We start from the raw sequence: 22597 nt of genomic DNA on the forward strand, positions 1-22597 counted from the left end.
GACCCCCTGATTGCAACCCCAGGTTTCAGTGATATAATGCCAGTGAATCGATTTGTGCTAATGTTACGTATGCTTCACTTCTCAGACAAAACCAGGCCTGACAGAACTGACAGGTTATATAAGATTAGGAATGTGTTTGTGTATCTGAAACAGAAATTCAGTACGCATTTTTATCCCTTCAGGAAGCTTGTAATTGACGAGTCTTTGATTCTGTTCAAAGGAAGACTCTCTTTCAAGCAGTACATACCAAGCAAGAGGAAACGCTTTGGTATAAAGTTGTTTGTGCTTTGTGATTGTTACAGTGGTCTGGTATTGGATATTATTGTGTACACTGGAAGTTATACATTGCAAAATACCAGGAAGTTATTGGGCATCTCAGGTGATGTGGTTAGAACAATGATAGAACCATACCTTGGTAAGGGGCATATATTATATACAGATAACTGGTACACAAGCCCCTCACTCAGTGATTTTTTGCGAGTGAACATGACAGATGTGTGTGGCACAGTGCGTGCAAATCGGAAACATATGCCCAGGTTTGACGCTGGCACTCGTAGAGGTGAGGTGCAGGCGTTTGCTGCCAATGACATCATGGCATTTCGGTGGCATGACAAACGAGATGTCACACTGTTGTCATCAGTTCACCCTAATGAAATGGCAGACAGTGGCAGGCAGCATAGAGAGAGCAATGAACCCATTCTAAAACCTGCAGCTGTGATTGATTACACCTTCAACATGCGTTCAGTGGACAAATGTGACATGCAGATTGGGTTTGCTGATTGTGTTCGCAAGAGTTATAAGTGGTACATCAAACTGTTTTTCCATCTTCTGGACATTTCCATGCTCAATGCTTATAATATGTATAAGATGAGGACCAGAAACAAACCACAGTACGGCGAATTCTGTTTGTCTGTCATCAGACAAATAGTATTCAAGTACCAAGGAACAGCACCTGCAATTGACCGCCCACCAAATTATCAACAACTACCTGCTCGTCTGAAGCATGGTGATCACTTCCTGGTAAAACTGCCTGCTACTGCTTTCAAGAAAAAGGCTCAGAAGAGGTGTTACGTCTGTGCACATACAAAAAAACGCCCACAACAACGCAGAGACACTCGTTTTATGTGTGAGGAGTGTAAAACACCACTGTGCATGACACCATGTTTCAAAGAGTTCCACAGGCTGCAGAACTTCTAGAAACATTCCCTGTGACTGTATATGTGTATATAAAATATAGAAAAATAGTAATAAACAACATTTCATATCGTTTGTTTGTGTAAATATTTTCTGTAAACAAAATAATGACAACAGTGTTTACGCCCTTATTGTGTAGTATTGAAAAAGAAATAACTTACAAAATACTGATCATGTTGGCCTCAGAGGCCATAAAAGTTACTCAGAAAAAGAAAAATTGAAAAATAATTGAAAATAGTACATAAAAAAGTAAATAGAAAAATACCTGGTGACGGCAGTCGGCGATGTTACCATATGTTGTTCAATTTTGTCAAACTTCACGCCTTCTTATCTCCGTAAGTATTGACGGTAAAATTTTTTTGTTTAGCCTATAATGTTTAGAAAAAAAAAACTATTTTTTCATAAGAAAAATGATTTTTTTTTTTAAATTTGGCCGACCCTGAGAACGAGTTTCTGAGAGGGCCTGTCGACCCTCAAAGGGTTAAAGAAGTGTACGGTTGGGTTATTATTGAAAGAATTAGAGGTAAGACAGAATGTAGGATTGCGGATGAGCAAGGCGGTTTTAGTGTGGGTAGGGGATGTGTAGATCAAGTGTTTACATTGAAGCATATATGTGAACAGTATTTAGATAAAGGTAGGGAAGTTTTCATTTCATTTATGGATTTAGAAAAGGCATATGATAGTGGAGAGGGGAGCAATGTGGCAGATGTTGCAAGTGTTTGGAATAGATAGTAAGTTACTAAATGCTGTAAAGTTTTTGAGGATAGTGAGGCTCAGGTTATGGTGTGTAGGAGAGAGGGAGACTACTTCCCAGTAAAAGTGGGTCTTAGACAGGGATGTGTAATGTTACCATGGTTGTTTAATATATTTATTGATGGGGTTGTAAAAGAAGTAAATGCTAAGGTGTTGGGGAGAGGAGTGGGATTAAATTATGGGAAATCAAGTACAAAATGGGAGTCTAAAGAAAAGTTGCAAAGGTTAGTAGACGACTTTGGGATGGTGTGTAAATGTAGAAAGTTGAAAGTGAACATAGAAAAGAGTAAGGTGATGAGGGTATCAAATGATTTAAATAAAGAAAAATTGGATATCACATTGGAGAGAGGGAGTATGGAAGAAGTGAATGTTTTCAGATATTTGGGAGTTGACTTGTCAGCGGATGGGTTAATCATAGAATTGACGAATGAAAAAACGCGAGTAGTGCATTGAGGTATCTTTGGAGGCAAAGAAGGGAATGTATGAAAGTATAGTGGTACCAACACACTTATATGGGTGAGAAGCTTGGGTTATAAATGCTGCAGTGAGGAGGGGGCTGGAGGCAGATGAGATGTCCCAAGGGCAATGTGTGGTGTAAATATTATGCAGAGAATTTGGAGTGTGGATATTAGGAGGTGAGGAGTTACTAAAAGTATTAGTCAGATGGCTGAAGAGGGTTGTTGAGGTGGTTTGGTTATTTAGAGAGAATGGATCAAAGCAGAATGACTTGGGAGAGCGTATAAATCTGTAGGGGAAGTAAGGGTAGGGGTCGTCCTCGAAAAGGTTGGAGGGGGCAAAGGAGGTTTTGTGAGCGAGGGGCTTGGACTTCCAGCAAGCATGTTAGATAGGAGTAAATGGAGGTGAATGGTTTTTGGGACTTGAGTGTGAAAGTAAGTGGGAGTGTGAGCAGGGTAATATTTAGTGAAGGGATTCAGGGAAACTGGTTATTATAGATTTAGCAGGACTTGAGTCCTGAAAATGGGAAGTGCAATGCCTGCACTTTAAAGGAGGGGTCTGGGATATTGGGACTTCTAAACTGAGCACCTCTGCAAAGACAGTGATTATTTATGAGCGAGGTGAAAGTATTTTATTTTTGGGTCACCCTGCCTCAGTGGGAGACAGCTGACACGTTAAAAAAAAAAATTTAACTGAAGTATGAAAAGAAACCGGAAGGATACAATTAAAAATTGGCCAGGAGCTAAGACTCAATTGCTGGGAAGACAAAAATGTGTTAACTTCAAAAATAGTAGTACAAATCAAAAACAATGGTACAGTATTACAGATTTGAACCACAAGATAAATTACAGTATTGTCATTTTGCATGTTTGAGATAATAGTCTTCTGTTTCAAATTTACCTGTACTTAAAAATTACTAATGATTTTATCTCTTGCCATAGACCATACATGTCAATTACCAAAACAAGACTTATCAATTTATGACTCATCCTCAGAGGCCCTAAGTTAACATTCTACTAAGCTCCCTTCTAGTGAATGCAATAGTAAAATAATGTTGCTTAAGTTTCTTCCATACAATGCATTTTATTGCAGCTTGTTTAAGGAATGTATACTACTTCAGCATTCATATAATCTCTTCATATTTCAGACAGAAGAATCCAAATGCTCAAAATAAATATGAAAAAATAGCACACAAACTTAAGTTACAAAACTTCTTACCAATAGTGACATCTGAAGATGAGTGAGTCTCCAGGAATTTATTTATGTGGCTCCAGCAACGTGGCAGCCAGTCGAGCACTTGCTGTAACCGGGGCAGTCTAGATCCCGCCTCGACCTCGACTTGTGTCAATCGTCTTCTAGCCACTCGGCCAACCAAGCCTTTTACTGGTTCCATGTGGTTTGCCATTAACACCCACCTGAATGTACAAGGTCACTGTTAGTGGTGCAGTACAATCTCATATTAACCATTAATGGACTGTTTTCTGAAAAGTGTCTTGAAAAACTTTTGTATATGCATTTAAGAGGTAAGAAAAAAGTTAATCCATTAAAAACCCTGCCTCGGTGGGAGACGGCCGACTTGTTAAAAAAAAAAAACTATTAGAAACTTGGTAATAGCTACACAACTGACAAATGAAAAATGTGGCATGTCAAATGAGGAATCTTCCAATTAAGTGTTGCAGCTAAAATTGCAGAAGAGAATTATTTTTTGTTTTGGATATCTAAGATTGAAATAAATATTGTTTTAGATCAAAAAAATTACAAAATAAAACTTGATAATTTGTATGATACCTATGGAAATTATACAGGATAGTAAAGTCAGGACATCTATATCAATTTACTTTAACTAAAAATTTAACTGTACAATGGACCCTCAAATTTAGTAGTGCCTTTTCTGTATGCAAAACTATTTTTATTATCTATAAAATGTATTGTTTGTTAATATTTTTGAGTGTTTGGAATGGTTTAATTGGATTTACATTATTTCTTATGGGAAATATTAACAAAACATACATTTTATAGATAAAAATAGTTTTGCATACAGAAAAGGCACTACTAAATTCGAGGGTCCACTGTATATAATTCCCATAGGCAAGTCTAGAAATAACAATATTCAAGCATTAAAAAATGTTAACCTTCACAAGAGATAAGAGATTATTAGCTTGAGAAGTTCCAGGAATATAAGGAAATGCTGTTATCATGGAGCACTCGCTTATGAAGTCCTACATTGATCAGTAATGAGCCTGATAATGCTCCAAATTTATACAACTTGTAAAAAAAAAAAAAAAAAAAAAATAGGATAAGTTTTTAAGACTTGAAAAATATGCTACAACAAAGTTGTAAGTCCTCAAGAGGAACCTTAACAAGGTCCTGCAAGATGTGGCTAATCAGAAAAGCCTGGCCTCAGATTGTTTCAAGTGTAAAAACCCTTTAAGACTGGTCACAGGCCTAAAACTAAGTGATTCATCACATCACAATTGAAGTGACAGGATCAAAGAATAAACAAAAGATACTATAAGCTATAACAGTAAAAGTAGAAATGCATAACAATACAGAAATAAGATTACTAGCAGTTATTTTTTCACCAAAACAAGAGGACTTAGAAATAAGGAATTTTCAACACTGAAATTACATTCTTCTTACAAACCTGAAATTATGATGAAGTTGCAAATTTGTAGTTGAACAAGATGTTGTTTGATTCATGGTTCCAATTATGTATGGGCACTGAGTATACTTTGCACTGAGGAAACCATTGAACACATCAGTCAAAGCCCCAGCATGATGCAAGTTGTCCAATATGATAACCAACGGAAGATCGGCACTGTTATTCTCGCACTGGTCACTAATGTGGGACAAGTATGCTCCCAGATCTTTTCCTGTCTTGTGGTCAACACTGGTGGTTGTAAAGTTGAAATTATTAGGGTACACATCCACATGAATCATCCTAATATTTATTTCCATATACTATCACTTTCTCGTTTTTGGATCTTAAAAGGTAAAAATTTTCAAATACAATTAAAGCAAAGGAACAAATCTACATAAAACTGCATAGGACTGTTGATAAGTAAAAATTACCTGATAAGTAAGAGATTCACAATTTTACTCAGGTTATTCATTTTTTATGAAATTTACACCCTTCAATCAACAATAAAATAACATACATACTTGAAAGTTGCAATATATCCTGGTGATGGATCCTTCCCCATTCGAGTAACTAAATACTCAGCCAGTTTCTGAGCCAAATATGTTTTTCCTGTGCCTGAGGGACCACAAAGAATAATTCTCCTGTGCTCCGTAAGAAGAGACATGTATCGCTGAACGATTGATTTAGGAATCAATGTCTCAAATGCTAAAGCATCAACATGATTTATTGTAGCTCCCTTAAGGATAATTTTTATGTGCATCACTTCCCCAACCAAATATCCACAGGGTAAGAGTTCAGGTGATTCTGGGTGACGACCTCTTGAAATTTCGCCAATGTGATATGAGAGGATGGATTCTGCACTTAGCCCAAGATTAGACACTGGATCAACTCTCAGAATATATTCCTTGAAAATACGCTTCACTAGACTGTCCAACATATCCCACTTAGTCTTTCCACTTACAGAAATAGCACCTATAATACAATCACTTTCTGTTATACCATCTACAGGATTCATATATTTTTCATAATCACCATGACACCCCATACAAACTGTGATACTGACTCTCTTCCCATCTTTATCACTTGGGTCAATTAGAATCACATCTGACGAGTCAGGCATATTAACTTCTTCGCCTAGGCTTAGTCTTTGCTCTATCGAGTCCGACACAGGAAGTGAACTTTGAGAAGAATTTAAAGATTTAGAAGACACTAGTCTATGTAATCTGTCATTGTCCTGTTTTAAGGATACCATTTCTGATCTCATTTTGCTTATAGTTTCTTTTAAGGATTCTAGTTTGTGAGCCGAAGTTAGGGCTTCAAGACGTATGTCAGTGAGAGCCATGTCCTTCTCTCGCAGTTGACACTTGAGGATTTCTACATCTTCTTCCTTGCCCTTATTATCCATACACAAGCTGTAAGAGGAAATGTAATGATTATTAAAGCTCAACGTGCAGTTGACACAATAAGGTATGCATATTGTACTTTAATATTGTATGTAAATTAAGAATTTGAGCAGCTTTAAACAAGACTGAAAATGTGAATCTCCATATAGAGTTAGCAACAAAGCTGGAAAGCTAAATATATCAGCTATGTTAATACTCTTAACTCATAAAATCCAAACTTGTAATCAAGCAGGAAAATACTATACACGTCAAACACAAGATAAAATGATCAAGGCCATTATATTGTCAGTATTTCCCTCTAAACAATAAACAGCACCTTTTGTCCTACCACCTACTGTGTTTCCACCTGTTTGTAATTTATCTATTCCTACCTTTCACTCTACCCGTTTTCACCTTGTATTCTGACATGGCCAACCACAGCATTGGTACACGAAGGCCAATTCCTCTCGAATGCTTGGTTTACAACTACCACCTCGCCTCCTACATATTCATCCCCAAGCTACCTTGTGGTCATATCATACGGTTATTCTCTTGTTTTATCACTCCATTTTCAATCATTTTAACACTCTGTGTCACATGTGGATGCTAATCATATCAAAAAGGTAATCTAGTGTAGGTGAAGGTGCCGAGTAGTAGTTCAACACGAAACCATGCCTCTAGTGAAGAAAACAGAGGTATCAGATATGTTATACTGTGTGTGTGTGTGTGTGTGTGTGTGTGTGTGTGTGTGTGTGTGTGTGTGTGTTAGTTACCATTTTGTCCTAGGCACATGTCGATTAGACACTAGGTGTGTGTGTGTGTGTGTGTGTGTGTGTGTGTGTGTGTGTGTTTGTTTGTGTGTGTGTGTGTGTGTGTGTGTGTGTGTGTGGGGTTGATGCAGCCATGGCCAGTTTATCTGGAGAGAGTTCCGGGGGTCAACGCCCCCGCGGCCCGGTCTGTGACCAGGCCTCCTTAGGTCAGTGTCCCAGGATGCGACCCACACCTGTCGACTAACACCCAGGTACCCATTTTACTGATGGGGAACATAGACAACAGGTGGAAAGAAACACGTCCAATGTTTCTACTCTGGCTGGGAATCGAACCCAGGCCCTCACCGTGTGAAGCAAGAGCGTTAACCACCAGGCCACCAGAGCCACCACCAGTGGGGTGAGGAAATCAACAATTCATTTAAGACAATAGGTGGGGAGAAAATAAGAGCTTGTGTGATTAGTAACCCAAATTAGAACCTGTTGAAAAAATGGGGAAAGTGGTCAATACAGTTAAACTGAAAAAAGTGCTGAATGACTGGATTCAGGAGAAAAAGAAATATGCACCACTTAATGTCCTTGCAATCCACAAGAAAGCTTCATCTTACTATAAAACAGAGAGGGAAGGAAAGCATTCAAATGAGTGTACCTTTAGTCACAGATGTCTTAATCGCTTCAAGAGTGCACATTAAGTTTCATATCAAAGTTCAGTGGTGCGAGTACCTCTGCTAACCACACAGCAGCAGGTATGGATCGGTAGGGACACAAAGCCTCTCCACTGACATAAAGACAATTATGCAACAGCAACCAGAATTTGGTGCTGGGTTACCAACTGGACAAGACCCAGGCCGGGACATTACAGGGCGAACTTCATCCAGTCCAATCCCACCAGAATTTAGGGTAAGTGTATTCAGATTACTTGACTATTAGGGTATGCTAAGTTCAATCCTCTTGTATCATACCATAACATGCCCACAAGTGTGCACCTTTTAAAATCATGACTAATAAAATTGTAATAACATGACTGCAATCAAACCATGGAACAGGTGGGGTTTGATTCATGGCCAGTGCAATTTAGGACTTATTTGCCATGGGGGTCAAACCCCACCCATTCCTTGATTTTTTTTTTAAATCATTGTACAATATTTAGATTATTATTTTAGGTAAACTGTGTGTTTAGGGGTGGGATGCAATGTATCCCAATTTTTCCCACAAGGTGTTCACTCCATACCCATCACATTTTCACACATAGCTCTGTTTTTCTGTAATGTAACTCGCATGAAAGATGTTTGTCCACTTTATACACTATTACATATTACCATAGTTCTTCTTTAAACGCACCAGCCGTATCCCACCAAAGCAGGGTGGCCCAAAAAGAAAACTGAAAGTTTCTCTTTTTAAATTCAATAATGTATACAGATGAAGGGCTAACAGCCCCTTGCATTTTAGTCTCCCCTTACGACACGCATGGCTTACGGAGGAAGAATTCTGTTCAACATCCCCATGGAGAATTACCATAGCTGATGTCATAAAAAAATGGAAGTAATCATTGTTTATAATAAAATAATCAATCTTGTGCTCTTGCCACAGCTTTTTTTTTTATTAATACATCAGACGTTTCCCACCAAGGTAGGGTTGCCTGAAAAAGAAAAACTTTCACCATCATTCACCCCATCACTGTCTTGCCAGAGGTGCACTTACACTTTCACACCCTTCCTTCAGAGTGCAGGCACTGTACTTCCCATCTCCAGGAATCAAGTCCAGCCTGCCAGTTTCCCTGAATCCCTTCATAAACACAACCCTGCTCACACTCCAACAGCACGTCAAGTCCTAAAAACCATTTGCTTTCATTCGCTCTTATCTAACACGCTCGTGCACGCTTGCTGGAAGTCAAAGCCCCTCACACACAAAACCACCTTTACCCCCTCCCTCGAACCTTTCCTAGGCCGACCTCTACCCCCACCTTCCCTCCACTACAGATTTACATACTCTATTTTGTTCCATCCTCTCTACATGTCCGAACCACTCAACAACCCCTCCTCAGCCCTTTGGATAATAGTTTTGGTAATCCTGCACCACCTAATCTCCAAACTACGAATTCTCTGCATTATATTCACACCACACATTGTCCTCAGACACGACATCTCCACTGCCTCCAGCCTTCTCCTTGTTGCAACATTCACCACCTATGCTTCACACCCATATAAGAGCATTGGTATAACTATATTCTCATGCATTCCCCCTCTTTGCTTCCATGGACAAAGTTCTATGTCTCCACAGACTCCTCAGTGCACCACTCGCCTTTTCCCTTTGTCACTTCTATGATTCAACTCATCTTTCGTAAACCCATCTGCTGACATGTCCACTCCTAAATATCTGAATACATTCACCTCCTCCATAATCTCTCCCTCCAACCTCGTATACAATTTCTCGTTACCTAATTTTTTTTTATCACCCTACTGTTTTTTATATTCACTTTCAATTTTCTTCTTTTACATACCCTTATAAACTCATCCACCAGCCTCTGCAGCTTCTCTTCAAAATTCCCAAAAGCACAGTGTCATCAGCAAAGAGAAAGTGTGACAACCCCCACTTGCCAAACCACTTGCCACCACCCAAGCATTCACAACACCATCTAAAAATATATTGAACAACCATGGTGACATCACACATCCTTGTCTAAGGCCTACTTTTACTGGGAAATAATCTCCCTCTCTCCTACAAACTAACCTGAGCCTCACTATCCTCGTAAAAGCTTTTCACTGTTTTCATTAACCTACCTCCTATTCCACACATTTGCAACACCTGCCGCATGTCCTCCCTAGCCACCCTGTCATACGCTTTTTCCAAATCCATAAATGCCACAAAAACCTCTTTACTCTTATCATGATACTGTTCACCTATATGTTTCACTGTAAACACTGTCTACACACCCCCTACCCTTCCTAAAACCTCCTTGCTCATCTGCTATCCTACTCTACATCTTACTCCTAATTCTTTCAATAATAACTCTCCCATACACTTTACCAGGTATACTCAACAGACTTCTTCCCCTATAATTTCTGCTTTCTCTTTTGTCCACTTTGCCTTTATACAAAGGAACTATGCATGCTTTCCCTCTTCCATACATTTATTAAATAAAAGCACCAACAACTCCAAAATTATATCCCCACCTGCTTTTAACATTTCTATCTTTGTCCCATCAATCCCAGCTGCTTACCCCTTTCATTCTACCTACTACCTCACAAACTTTCCCCATACTCACAACTTGCTCCTCCTCACTCCTACAAGATGTTATTCCTCCTTGCCCTATACATGAAATCACAGCTTCCCTATCTTCATCAACATTTAACAATTCCTCAAAATATTCCCTCTATCTTCCCGATACCTCTAACTCTCCACTTAATAACTCTCCTCTTCTATTTTTAACAATCAAATCTATTTGTTCCCTAGGCTTCTTCAACTAATCTCCAAAACTTTTTTATTTTCAACAAAATATGTTGATAACATCTCACCCACTCTCATTTGCTCTCTTTTTACATTGTTTCACCACTCTTAACCTCTCTTTTCCTCTCTATATACTCCTCCCTCCTTGAATCACTTCTACTTTGTAAAAATCTCTCATATTCTAACTTTTTCTCTCTTACTACTCTCTTTACATCATCATTCCACCAATTGCCCTTCTTTCCTCTGGCACCCACTTTCCTGTGACCACAAACTTCAGCTGAACACTAACACTACATTCTTAAACCTACCCCATACATCTTCAACCCCAATGTTTTTTGTTTACATCTTACCCAAACTGCCTCCTCCTTTAGCCTTTAAGCTTCCATATTCCTTGTATCCCATCTACCTTTTACACTCACTGTAGCTACAACTAAAAAGTGATCTGATATATTTGTGGCCCTTCTATAAACATGTACATCTTGAAGTCAACCCAACAGTCTTTTATCTACCACTACGTAGTCCAACAAATTACCGTCATTACGCCCTGCATCATATCTTGTATACTTATTTATCCTCTTTTTTTCTTGAAATATGTATTACCCATAACCAAACCCCTTTCTATACAAAGTTCAATCAAAGGACCCCATTATCATTTACACCTGGCACCCTCTTTAAATGTTTCTCCTACTTTTGCATATAGTTCCCCTACCACAATTACACTTTCACTTCATTCAAAATTTCCTACACGCTTGCTTATCTCCCAAAATCTCTCTCTCTCTCATATACACTCCTCTCTTTTCCAGGTGCATACACTTATTATTACCCACTTTTTGCATCCAACTCTCATTTTAATCTACATAATCCTTGAATTTATACATTTATATTCCCTCTTCTCCTTCCATAACTGATCCTTCAACATTTTTCTACCCCTTCCTTAGCTCTAACTCTCTCAGAGAGTTAGAGCTGAAATTCACCTACCCCCTTCAGCTTTGTTTCGTTTAGAGCTAGGACACACAACTTCTTTTCATTCATAACATTAGCAATCATCTCTTTCTTATCTGCACTACATCCACTCACATTCAAGCATCCCAGTTTTATAGTTTTTCTTCTTCACTTTTTTAGTATTTTCTACAGGAGAAGCGGTTACTAGCCCATTGGTCCCAGCATCTTAGTCACCTCTTATGACAAGCACGGCTTACAGGGAAAAGTTTCTTGCTACAAATGAACACTAATTTTCTTAGTTTGAAAATTTGATAGTATATTAATAACCAAGATCTCCACAATTATAAACACACTATGCATGATAAGTCTCAAAGTCATAGACAACTGTTCATCCAGAATCTGCACATCTGAAATTTTTTTATCCTTTTCATTTTTTGAGAATAAACATTTGATCATTTGTGAAAATGAAACAGAATCACATATAGGTGTATACTACTTACACTAACCTAGTCAAAGACTGGCAGTCTGCATCATTTGCTCGATGAAGTTGTGGTGAAGGCGGAGCAGAGCAGTCACCTCGTTCACAGCCTTCCATATCTGATACTGAGCCACCCGATGCCCCATGCTTGCTCTTTTTGTGTCCACGGGAGAATGCTTTGCTGAATGAACTCCGAAGCTATTGGAAAGAAACATTATTAAACAGGAGTTGTGTACATTACCTTTAATGCACACCTCATTACTATTTTTCTTATAATGGCAAGTTCTTCCAAATTTGGGTCCCATCATTTACTTGAGTAAATGATGGTTACCAGAAGAGTTAGGCACATACAGTATTTAGGAGTACAGTATATGAGGTAAGCTGGAAAAGTAATTTAAGTAAAAGTTTCTTAAATTACTGAATACTTTCAATATAGTATAAAGTACATATTCTTATTCTCATGTACTATGTGTATCTCACTGTCCAGTAATTAAGTTTAAGGCTGCCTGAAGTGCATTACATAACAAGAGGCTTTCTATAAAGTACTTTATAGAAATAAGCTCTTTTAGCTTGTTTGTAGTGTATTGTTGCAGGTCCTCAGCTAAGTTTTATTGGATAAATTTTGTCAGAAAACTGATTTACAAACAGTTTAAACAAAAAGGTTAAAAACTTACCCATCCCTTCTTTTTGCCTGATTTTGAGCTATCACTCTTGTCATGGTTGGAGGTGTGAGATGTTGCCGAACAAGCTGATGACACACTTGACACCGACTCGACAGATGTTCCTCTCACTAGTTTACCACCTGTCAGGAAAACTTAGTTGAGAATGTGACTACATCATAATAAGCATTAAAATAAATATTCCATAAAAATTATAATGCATATGAATGCTTCCTCTCCACATTATTGGGCAAAAATAGCAAGTATAAATTTGAAATACAGTAAACTTTCCGATATCTAAGCAGACTTGGACTGAGACCTTTGTAGATGTAGATACTGTGCTCCGTTATCTTATTCCCATAGATATTTTACAAGATGGAACTTTCTGCTATACACCAAACATTTTTCAAATTTACTTAGCCTGAAATGTGGTGAACACTTAAATGGTCTTAACACTATGCATAGGTATTACTGTACACACAATATAGCAGTATTTACCATGCCATCTCTAATAAGTTAGTTATCTAGTCAGTGCCTTATTAATGTATCTTGGAGGACAGTCTCATTGCTTATGATTGTGAAGGAGCCCTTAACAAACCATCTCATGCCAAATGCTTATATGTACACCGATTCCCACACCTTTATAGTCTAATTCCAATACTAAAAATATTTGTGGAACTGTATTTTATTTAAATTGATGGCCATCTCCTGCCTAGGCTGGGTGACCCAAAGAAAACATTCAATATTCACTCGATCCCCGTCTTCCCAGAAGTGTCCTGATATCCCAACCAGAAAGCGAGTTTTAGTATGGTAAAAAACAACATGTGGTTTACTGTATTGATCACTACAAAATGACATTTGATGAAAATATTAATGGATTATAGTGAAGATGGTTCCTGTGAATTTCCCAAAGAAAGCCATTACATATAATTTAAAAAATAGCATATATGTGCATCTTACTTGTAAGCAATGTTTTAGCCATTCAGTGCCCTTTACTTTAAGTACATCTTTTTTAACACACTGGCCATCTCCCACCAAGGTAGGGTGGCCTGAAAAAGAAACTCTCAATGTTATTCTCACTATCACTGTCTTGCCAGAGGCATATAGATATGACTGTTCAGAATGTCCCTCCAAACAATATCCCTTCCCTTCCTTTAGAGTGCAGGCACTGTGCGTCCCACCTCCAGGACTCGAGTCTTGCATTATAATTACACTACCAATTATGACATTACTTTAAATCTGATATAATGATGTTCAACCTTGGGAAATGCTAAAGCACTGCATGACAACACTAACAAATGCACATTATTATCAACTGAAGCACTTAACCCACAATAAAGAACATTCTTACAAGCTTTCAGTAGTATGACAAAATTGCCTTAAAGAGAGGAGAGAAAACATTCACTTGCACTTTTGCAAAACCAGTGCTAAAATTACTAGTGAATATTGTGCACCGAAAACTATTCAAGACATGTGCAAACAATAACCATAAATAACAGAGTACACCAAAAGCCAGCAAGCTTCAACAGAGGAGGCAAAGTCAAGAAAATAAAAGACATGCAAATAGAATGTTTAAACATGGCAATTAGTATGTTTAGTATTCTTATAAGCTTTCCCAGTTGTAGTTTAAACTATTTATGGCAAAACATCAAGCTTGTTAGCACAATTAACAATATTTTAAAAAAATTATAATATAAAAGAAAAGGACATTAAGGGATGTGACACTTGAGTAAATGGGAGGAGAGGGAAGCTCATTCTGTGACTTGCAGTTTGCCATCACCCATGCCTAACCATTTCATAACCAAATGGATCAGTAGTATGTTGATTCATGAAGTAATAATTCAGTTACTCTTTAGTTGCCAATGCCTGGCTGCTTTAAGTCAGTAGCTCAGCCAATAAGAATCAGCATGAGCTTTGAAGTAAAGAAGAGAAGCCTGCTTGCTTGTCAAAAGGTGACAAAGTCTCACCAGCTTCACTGAATTCACACACTACAAGGTCTTTACAATTCCCTGTGAAAGTGTGTCTGCGTGCAACATCATGACCCGGTTTTTCTGGTGAACTGGAACGACTTCCGGTGGTAACATTGAGCACAGAACACGAGGCAATGTTGGGAGGGTGCTGGGAATGGTGGTGCCTGGTAGGGGAAGGGGTGGAGTGGAGGTGGTGATGGTGGTGGTGGTGGTGATGTTGGTCAGGGGACGTACTTTGCAGGCATGCTACAGTAAGTCCAGCATCGAGAGACTGTTGCCGAAGTGCTTCAATTGTTTTTCGTAGCTCCATGACTTCTGAGTCCTGGAATGAGAACGATAAATTTAATAAATTGTAAATTTAAACTGTTAATCAAATGTATATGTTTACCAGGTATACAAGTTAAAAGAATGTTATAATTATTGCCTAACAGCCTTAGAAAATACATTTACTGAAAATTCAAGATCTTTTTTTTTCAATGACCAGTCTGTATCCCACAGAGTCAGGATGACCTAAAAAAAAAAAAAGAAAGAAAATTCAAGATTACCTTAATAAATTTTTCAACTCTACAGTTCCAAGTGGTATATAGAATTAAAACCCACCTATGCAACATCCTAATGCCTAAGATATCACTACTGCTTGGCAATGTCAGCCAATTTTCATAAACAGAATTTTTTATTAATGGTAATGGCTTTTAAAATTAAGCCATTTGTATGTAAAGCTTTCTGCTGCATTTCAACTTTCTTTTGTGAAGATTTCCAGCCTTTAGGTATTGTTTCTTGGTAGAAGCTTTATCTAAAATGCTGCTTTAGGGAAAAGTAACTTATTAGCTACTTCATTTCACAACTTACTTAAAGAACTACACCCATCACTGGCACATGTAATTGTTAGAATTTCTCACTATTCCTTTTGACTACTGTGCTTCAATTTAAGATCCTGCTTGAAGCACACTCACTGAAACTGGAATAATTCTTCATACATGACTACACCTTCAGCATTCAAGGAGCCTACAGTAATTTTCATATTACCTGAAGTATACTTGGAGAGGGTTTTGGAGGTTAAGTCCCCCACAGCCTAGTCTGTAACCAGGCCTCATGGTGGATCAGGGCCTGATTAACCAGGCTGTTACTGTTGGGCACACACAACCTGACGTAACATTCACAGCCCGGCTGGTCAGGTACTGACTTGAGGTGCCTGTCCAGCACCTTCTTGAAGACAACCAAGGGTCTATTGGTAATCCCCCATAAGCATGCTGGGAGGCAGCTGAACAGTCTTGGGCCCCTGACACTTATTGTGTTGTCTCATATCATGCTAGTGGCACCCCTGCTTTTCATTGAGGGGATGTTGCATAGTCTACCAAGTCTTCTGTTTTCAGAGGGAGTGATTTTTGTGTGCAAGTTTGGTACTAATCTCTAGAAATTTCCAGTGTATATAATCATGTATCTCTCCCGCCTGCATTCTAGGGAGTACAGGTTGAGAAACTTCAAGCATTCCCAGTAACTGAGGTGTTTCATCGCAGTTGTGTGCCAAGAAGGTTCTCTGTACATTTTCTAAGTCAGCAATTTCACCTACTTTGAAAGGTGCTGTTAGTGTGCAGAAATATTCCAGCCAAGATAGGTCTGTAGTTCTTTGCTATTGCAAAGAACTACAGACCTTATCTCCCCCTTATCCTATATTAACCAATTTAGTACTCATGGTTTCAATTATTCACAGTTTACCGCAGCCCAAAAATACCTCTTAATTTTGTATAATAATGGCCCCAAAGCACAAAAGTAGAGAAGCTCCTCATCAGTGAAAAAGTGATAATTCTCCATTTAATGTGCATAATTTATCAATTAAACTTTATAACTGGTATGTACAGGACTTATACATAGGGTTTGCTGCTATCCATGGTTCTGGTATCTACGGTAGGTCCTTGGAACATATCGCCCGCAGATGCAGGGGGTCCTACTGTATATGCATAAGATTTGCAATCTTGATATTCTGTACAAGAGTACCTTTAAAGTCTTTCCAGAGATTGAATGGTAATTTGGTATTAATGTACTATCAAACGTGGGAAATATACAGTGGTACCTCAGGATACGAACAGCTCAAAACTCGAACAATTCTGTAAGTGTATTTATGTAAGTTAGGTTGTAGGTTGGTAGACAGCTACCGCCCAGGGAGGTACTACCGTCCTGCCAAGTGAATGTAAAACAAAAGCCTGTAATTGTTTTACATGATGGTAGGATTGCTGGTGTTTTTTGTCTGTCTCATAAATATGCAAGATTACAGGTATGTCTTGCTACTTCTACTTACACTTAGGTCACACTACACATACATGTACAAGCACATATATACACACCCCTCTGGGTTTTCTTCTATTTTCTTGTTTATTTCCTCTTATCTCCATGGGGAAGTGGAACAGAATTCTTCCTCTGTAAGCCATGCATGTTGTAAGAGGCGACTAAAATGCCGGGAGCAAGGGGCTAGTAGCCTCTTCTCCCGTATATATTACTAAATGTGAAAGGAGAAACTTTCGTTTTTCCTTTTGGGCCACCCCGCCTCGGTGGGATACGGCCGGTGTGTTGAAAAAAAGAAGACCTCGGGATACGAACAGCTCAAAACTCGAACAATTCTGTAAGTGTATTTATGTAAGTTAGGTAGTAGGTTGGTAGACAGCAACCGCCCAGGGAGGTACTACCGTCCCACCAAGTGAGTGTAAAACGGAAGCCTGTAATTGTTTTACATGACGGTAGGATTGCTGGTGTCTTTTTTTTCTGTCTCGTACACATGCAAGATTTCAGGTACGTCTTGCTACTTCTACTTACACTTAGGTCACAATACACATACATGTACAAGCATATATATATACACACCCCTCTGGATTTTCTTCTATTTTCTTTCTAGTTCTTGTTCTTGTTTATTTCCTCTTACCTCCATGGATAAGTGGAACAGAATTCTTCCTCCATAAGCCATGCGTGTTGTAAGAGGCGACTAAAATGCCAGGAGCAAGGGGCTAGTAACCCCTTCTCCTGTATATACTACTAAATATAAAAGGAGAAACTTTTGTTTTTCCTTTTGGGCCACCCCGCCTCGGTGGGATACAGCTGGTGTGTTGAAAGAAGAAAGATTTATGCAAGTGCTTTTATAAGCGTATTTTTGGGGGTCTGAAACGGATTAATCCAATTTACAATATTCTTTGTGGGAACAAATTCGTTCAGTATCGGCAGTTGAACAGCCTTGTGGAATAAATTAAGTTCGTATCCCGACATACCACTGTATTTTTATGACTTAACAATGACCCATGACATTTAAATGGTCCTCTGTGAACTTTTTTTTCTTTTATAATGAATATTTTGTTCCTCCAAAATTTTTCTTAAGTTTTACTGTATGTTGGACAAAATAACATGAACATCTGCCAACTCAACTATCAAATGAGTGAATAATAAATTTAAATGTGTTATAGGTCCCTTTTTGTCGCTATCTTCCAAAGATAATAATGCACCACTATACACTGCTAATGCTCAAAACTGGCATGAAGAACATGAAAGTAAAGTCAACTGCTTGGATTTGCCCCACAATTGCCAGATCTAATTATTATTGAGCATTTGTGGGGTCAATTGTAACAGCAAGTCAGGAACCAATTTCCTCCACCATCACCTTTGGAAGAGTTAGAGTAGGTTTTGCTTGAGGAATGACTCAAAATTCCTCTGGATACTGTTCAAATGCTATATTAATCAATTCTTCAACAAACTGGTGCTGTTTTAGCTGTAAGTGGAGGACCAATTCAATACTGAAAATAAAATATGTTAAGGAATGAGGTGTTCATATTATTTTGCCAAACCCCTGAACGTATAGTAATTATTCTTACAGTACTAGTTACCTCAGGATGACATTCCAAATGCTAAACTGGTATTATTCTTCTTAGATCTTGACTTAGAGTTCCTAAGGCTACATCACCACTTAGAATGCAATGGATGCAGGAGGGCAAGAGTTTTTCAACCTGTCATCAGAGTACCCTTGTTCCCTCTGCTCCTTTCTCCAGTGTTTTATGTTTTACTTTTCAAGTCTGTATTCACTGTTCAAGTCCATATCTAGAATTACCCTAGTGGTGAATCAGCAGATCTTCAAACTTTCTTGTATATAAGAGGTGATGTGCTTTTGTTCATTACCCCTACTAGCCTTCTTCTTTCGACGTACCAGACGTATCCCACTGAGGTGGGGTGGCCCAAAAACAAAAACTAAAGTTTCTCTGCTTAAATTTAGTAATTTATACAGGAGAAGGGGTTACCAGCCCCTTGTTCCCGGCATTTTAGTCGCCTCCTACAACACGCATAGCTTACGGAGGAAGAATTCTGTTCCACTTCCCCATGGAGATAAGAGGAATTAAACAAGAACAAGAACTAGTAAGAAAATAGAAGAAAATCCAGAGGGGTGTGTATATATATGCTTGTACATGCATGTGTAGTGTGACCTAAGTGTAAGTAGAAGTAGCAAGACTTACCTGAAACCTAGCATGTTTGAGACAGAAAAATGGACACCAGCAATCCTACCATCATGTAAAACAATTACAGGCTTTCATTCTACACTCACTTGGCAGGACAGTAGTACCTCCCTGGGCAGTTGCTGTCTACCAACCTACTACCTCAAATTAGCCTTCTCATCTATTAAAAATTATTAATTCCCAAAAAGTTTACAAAACATTAAAGAATAAATTATGTAACTTTAATATTGCATAAAATTATAAACCTTGCATAAGTGATGTTTACATTCCATAGGAGTCCTTGTCTGAGGTTCCTTAATTCATGTTCACAAATGATGCATCTGGCATGAACTTTGTAATGTTTAATCCTGCAGCAATAGGTTTATAATCATCAATATCTAGTAGTACACTTTTATATGGATGTGAGGCATGTGTTTTGAACACTGCAGTAAGGAGGCTAGAGGAAGTGGAGTTCTCATGTTTCAGAGTAATGTGTAGTGTAAATATTATGCAGAAAATTCAGAGCAGCAGCAATTAGTACAATATGTGGGATCATCAAGGGGCTAATTCAGAGGGCTGAGGTCATTTAGGTATTTAGAGATGATAGTGAGGATAGGATGATGGTGTATAAATTTAGGATGGAAGGTAGGATGGGTAGCAGTATTCCTAAGAACTATATAATTTTCCCTCTTGGGGATACAAAAAAAAAAAAATACAGTATTACAAAAGATTTCATACCTTTTGCTCTGATGTGGCTGTGAGTTGTTGTAATCTGTTGGTCATGTTTGTGAGAGACTGTTCAAAGGCAGCAACAACGTGAGCCTGGAGAGAGAAGCGCCGTGTAACTACAAGATTTTAACGCCGTGCGAAAGTAAGAATGACAACAACCAGCCAATACTTAAAGGATGTGCCCAAAGATACAGCGCCCGACTACGTGCAATTTGATATCACCCACCATTATTTACCCAGGACAAAGACAACTGATAATTACCGTATTCATGAGGTTGAAAACTGAACTCTGAAAAGAAAAGTACTTTAACAAAACAGCTTTCTTACCATGGCATGCACTCAAAAATAAGTGACTAAAAAATACAATTTTGAAATATTCATATGGCATGTTAATTCTATACAAAGGGATGCATAGTTGTCCCCCCATAAAGCTTTAATTTAGATGACACTTTTGAGCATATTTATCTTCTAAATTAAGTACCTTGTATCTTTGGCTGGTTGTCAGTAACTTTATTAACACAAAACTAATGAACTGTCAATAACTAAGCTTTTGAAATGTTAAATCATGAAGAAATTAATTGATATGTTTTCAATACCATACTAAGGATTAATTTCTATAGCATTAATTTCTATTTCACATCCTTTAATAACATTCAAATGCATCCTGATAGTTACTATATAAATGACTCAAAGCTCAAAAAGTCAGTGAAGTATAACACTAAGAACATATCCCATTGTGTGCAAGAAACAAATGCAACAAAATATTATCAAGAAACTTAATCTTATGTATGCATTGTAAAATCAATGTTTGGGAATCTACTTCATTAAGAAAAAAATGAAAATGTTAATAAACATACCTGAAGAAAACCCTTAACAATTTCACAACTTACATTAGTAGTGAGTTGATTGGTTAGTGTTCCCACTTTTTCTTGTGCCTCAGCTAAGTCTTTTCGCAGCTTTCGTATTTCTGCTGCCTGTTTCTCTTCTTGAGAACTATATAGTGATGATGATGACGAGACAAGTGACAGTGATGATCCATGACCTAAGATTGAGGAGATAATATTACACAAATATGATAAATAAATAAATAAAAATATAAATGTGTATAAACAAACGCGTTCACACACGTATGCACACAGTGGCCACTTTATCAGGTACACCTATAAACTTGCTCATTAGTGCAGAGATCTAATCAGCCAATCACATGGCAGCACCTCAATGCCTAAAAGAATGCAGACATGGTCAAGAGGTTCAGTTGCTGTTCAGACCAAACATCTGAATGAAGAAATGTGATCCAAGTAACTAATTGTGGAATGACTGTTGGTGCCAAACAGGGTGACTGGAGTATCTCGAACTGCCAACCTACTGGAATTTTCATGTACTACATTATTAAGAGTTTACAGAGAAAGGTGTGAAAACCAAAGCATCCAGTGTATGACAGTTCTGTGGGTGAAAAACACCTTGTTACTGAGAGAGGTCACAGAAGAATAGCCAGACTAGCTCAGCTGGCAGTAACTCATATTGCAACAGTAGTATGCAGAAGAGCTGTATAGTCCTTGTGGCTTAGCGCTTCTTTTTGATTATAATAATAATCAGTATGCAGAAGAGCAGATTTGAATGCACAACATGCAGAACTATGAAGTGGATGGGCTACAACACCAGGTTCCAATCCTGTCTGCTAAAAACAAGAAACTGAGGCAACAGCATACACTGGTTCACCAAAATTGGGTAGCTGAAGATTGGAAAAACACCTCCTGATCTGACGAATTGCAACTTCTGCTGTGATGTGCAGAGAGTAGGTCAAACATGCAGATGGTAGAGTCAGAATTTGGTGTAAACCTTCAGGATGTGGTGGAACAGAGGATTCACAGCATAAATGTGCAGTTGAGAAATCTGAAGCAACTATGATATGTCAATGTGGACCAGAATGATATGATAATGGTATACAATACCAACAAGTTGATAATTAACCCCTTGACTGTTGCAACCCCCAATCCTGAGGTGTCTCCTGGTGTCACAAAATTTAAAAAAAAAAAAAAAAATAATTTTTCTTATGAAATGATAGAGAATCTTTTCTCGATTGTAAAGACACCAAAAAAACGAAATTTGATGGAAAACTGACGGAATTACGCTCTCGCGAAGTTAGCGGCCTCGGCGATATTTACAAATCGTCGACTTTGCCCACTTTGAGCCCTATTTTTGGCTAATTCCATTATTCCAGTCAACCAAACTCATAGCTATTTCTTCAGAACTCCATTTTTTCTATCGATTGAGCACAAGAAACTGCCCATTTACCGATTTCAACTACCCAATAACATGGTCAGAAATTTGCAATTTGGCCAATTTCACAAAAATTAAAAAATATGACAATTTCAAAATAAGGACCAGAATGAACAATGCAGACATTCCTGGCTCTAAAATAACATTTTCTTTGTTCATCAGTCATGTCTCCAGGCCCCTGTGATATTACTCTTGCTTCTTATTTTGAAATTTTATTCAAACAAAAAATAGAAGATTTACTGTTATGCAGACTACTGCAATACTGTAATAATTGTAAAAATTACATCAACCCATTCATGACTGCATATTAGAATGGCTATTTGGACATTTATTGGACAATGACATCATTTGTTTACTTTTGAACATCGGCAAAAATCAAACATTTCCCGTACTTTGTGCTCCATTTCCAGGTTCTTTTTATAGTAAAATCAATCAA

At 38.0% G+C, this 22597-nt stretch overlaps 1 protein-coding gene across 1 annotated transcript; it reads right to left on the bottom strand.

The window, feature by feature from the left end:
* Positions 1-3553: 3553 nt before the first annotated feature.
* Positions 3554-20923, bottom strand: LOC128697050 (neuron navigator 2; the record flags this gene model as incomplete). Its single annotated transcript, XM_070081610.1, has 9 exons — positions 3554-3818; positions 5048-5293; positions 5566-6456; positions 12089-12258; positions 12735-12862; positions 14687-15011; positions 19891-19974; positions 20144-20170; positions 20772-20923. Coding segments are annotated over 9 exons (2273 nt in total), but the record flags the coding sequence as incomplete, so codon positions are not given.
* Between the last annotated feature and the right edge of the window lie 1674 nt (positions 20924-22597).

The sequence above is a fragment of the Cherax quadricarinatus genome, unplaced genomic scaffold, assembly GCF_038502225.1.
Source record: "Cherax quadricarinatus isolate ZL_2023a unplaced genomic scaffold, ASM3850222v1 Contig3329, whole genome shotgun sequence".
In the NCBI taxonomy this organism is placed as follows: Eukaryota; Metazoa; Arthropoda; class Malacostraca; order Decapoda; family Parastacidae; genus Cherax; species Cherax quadricarinatus.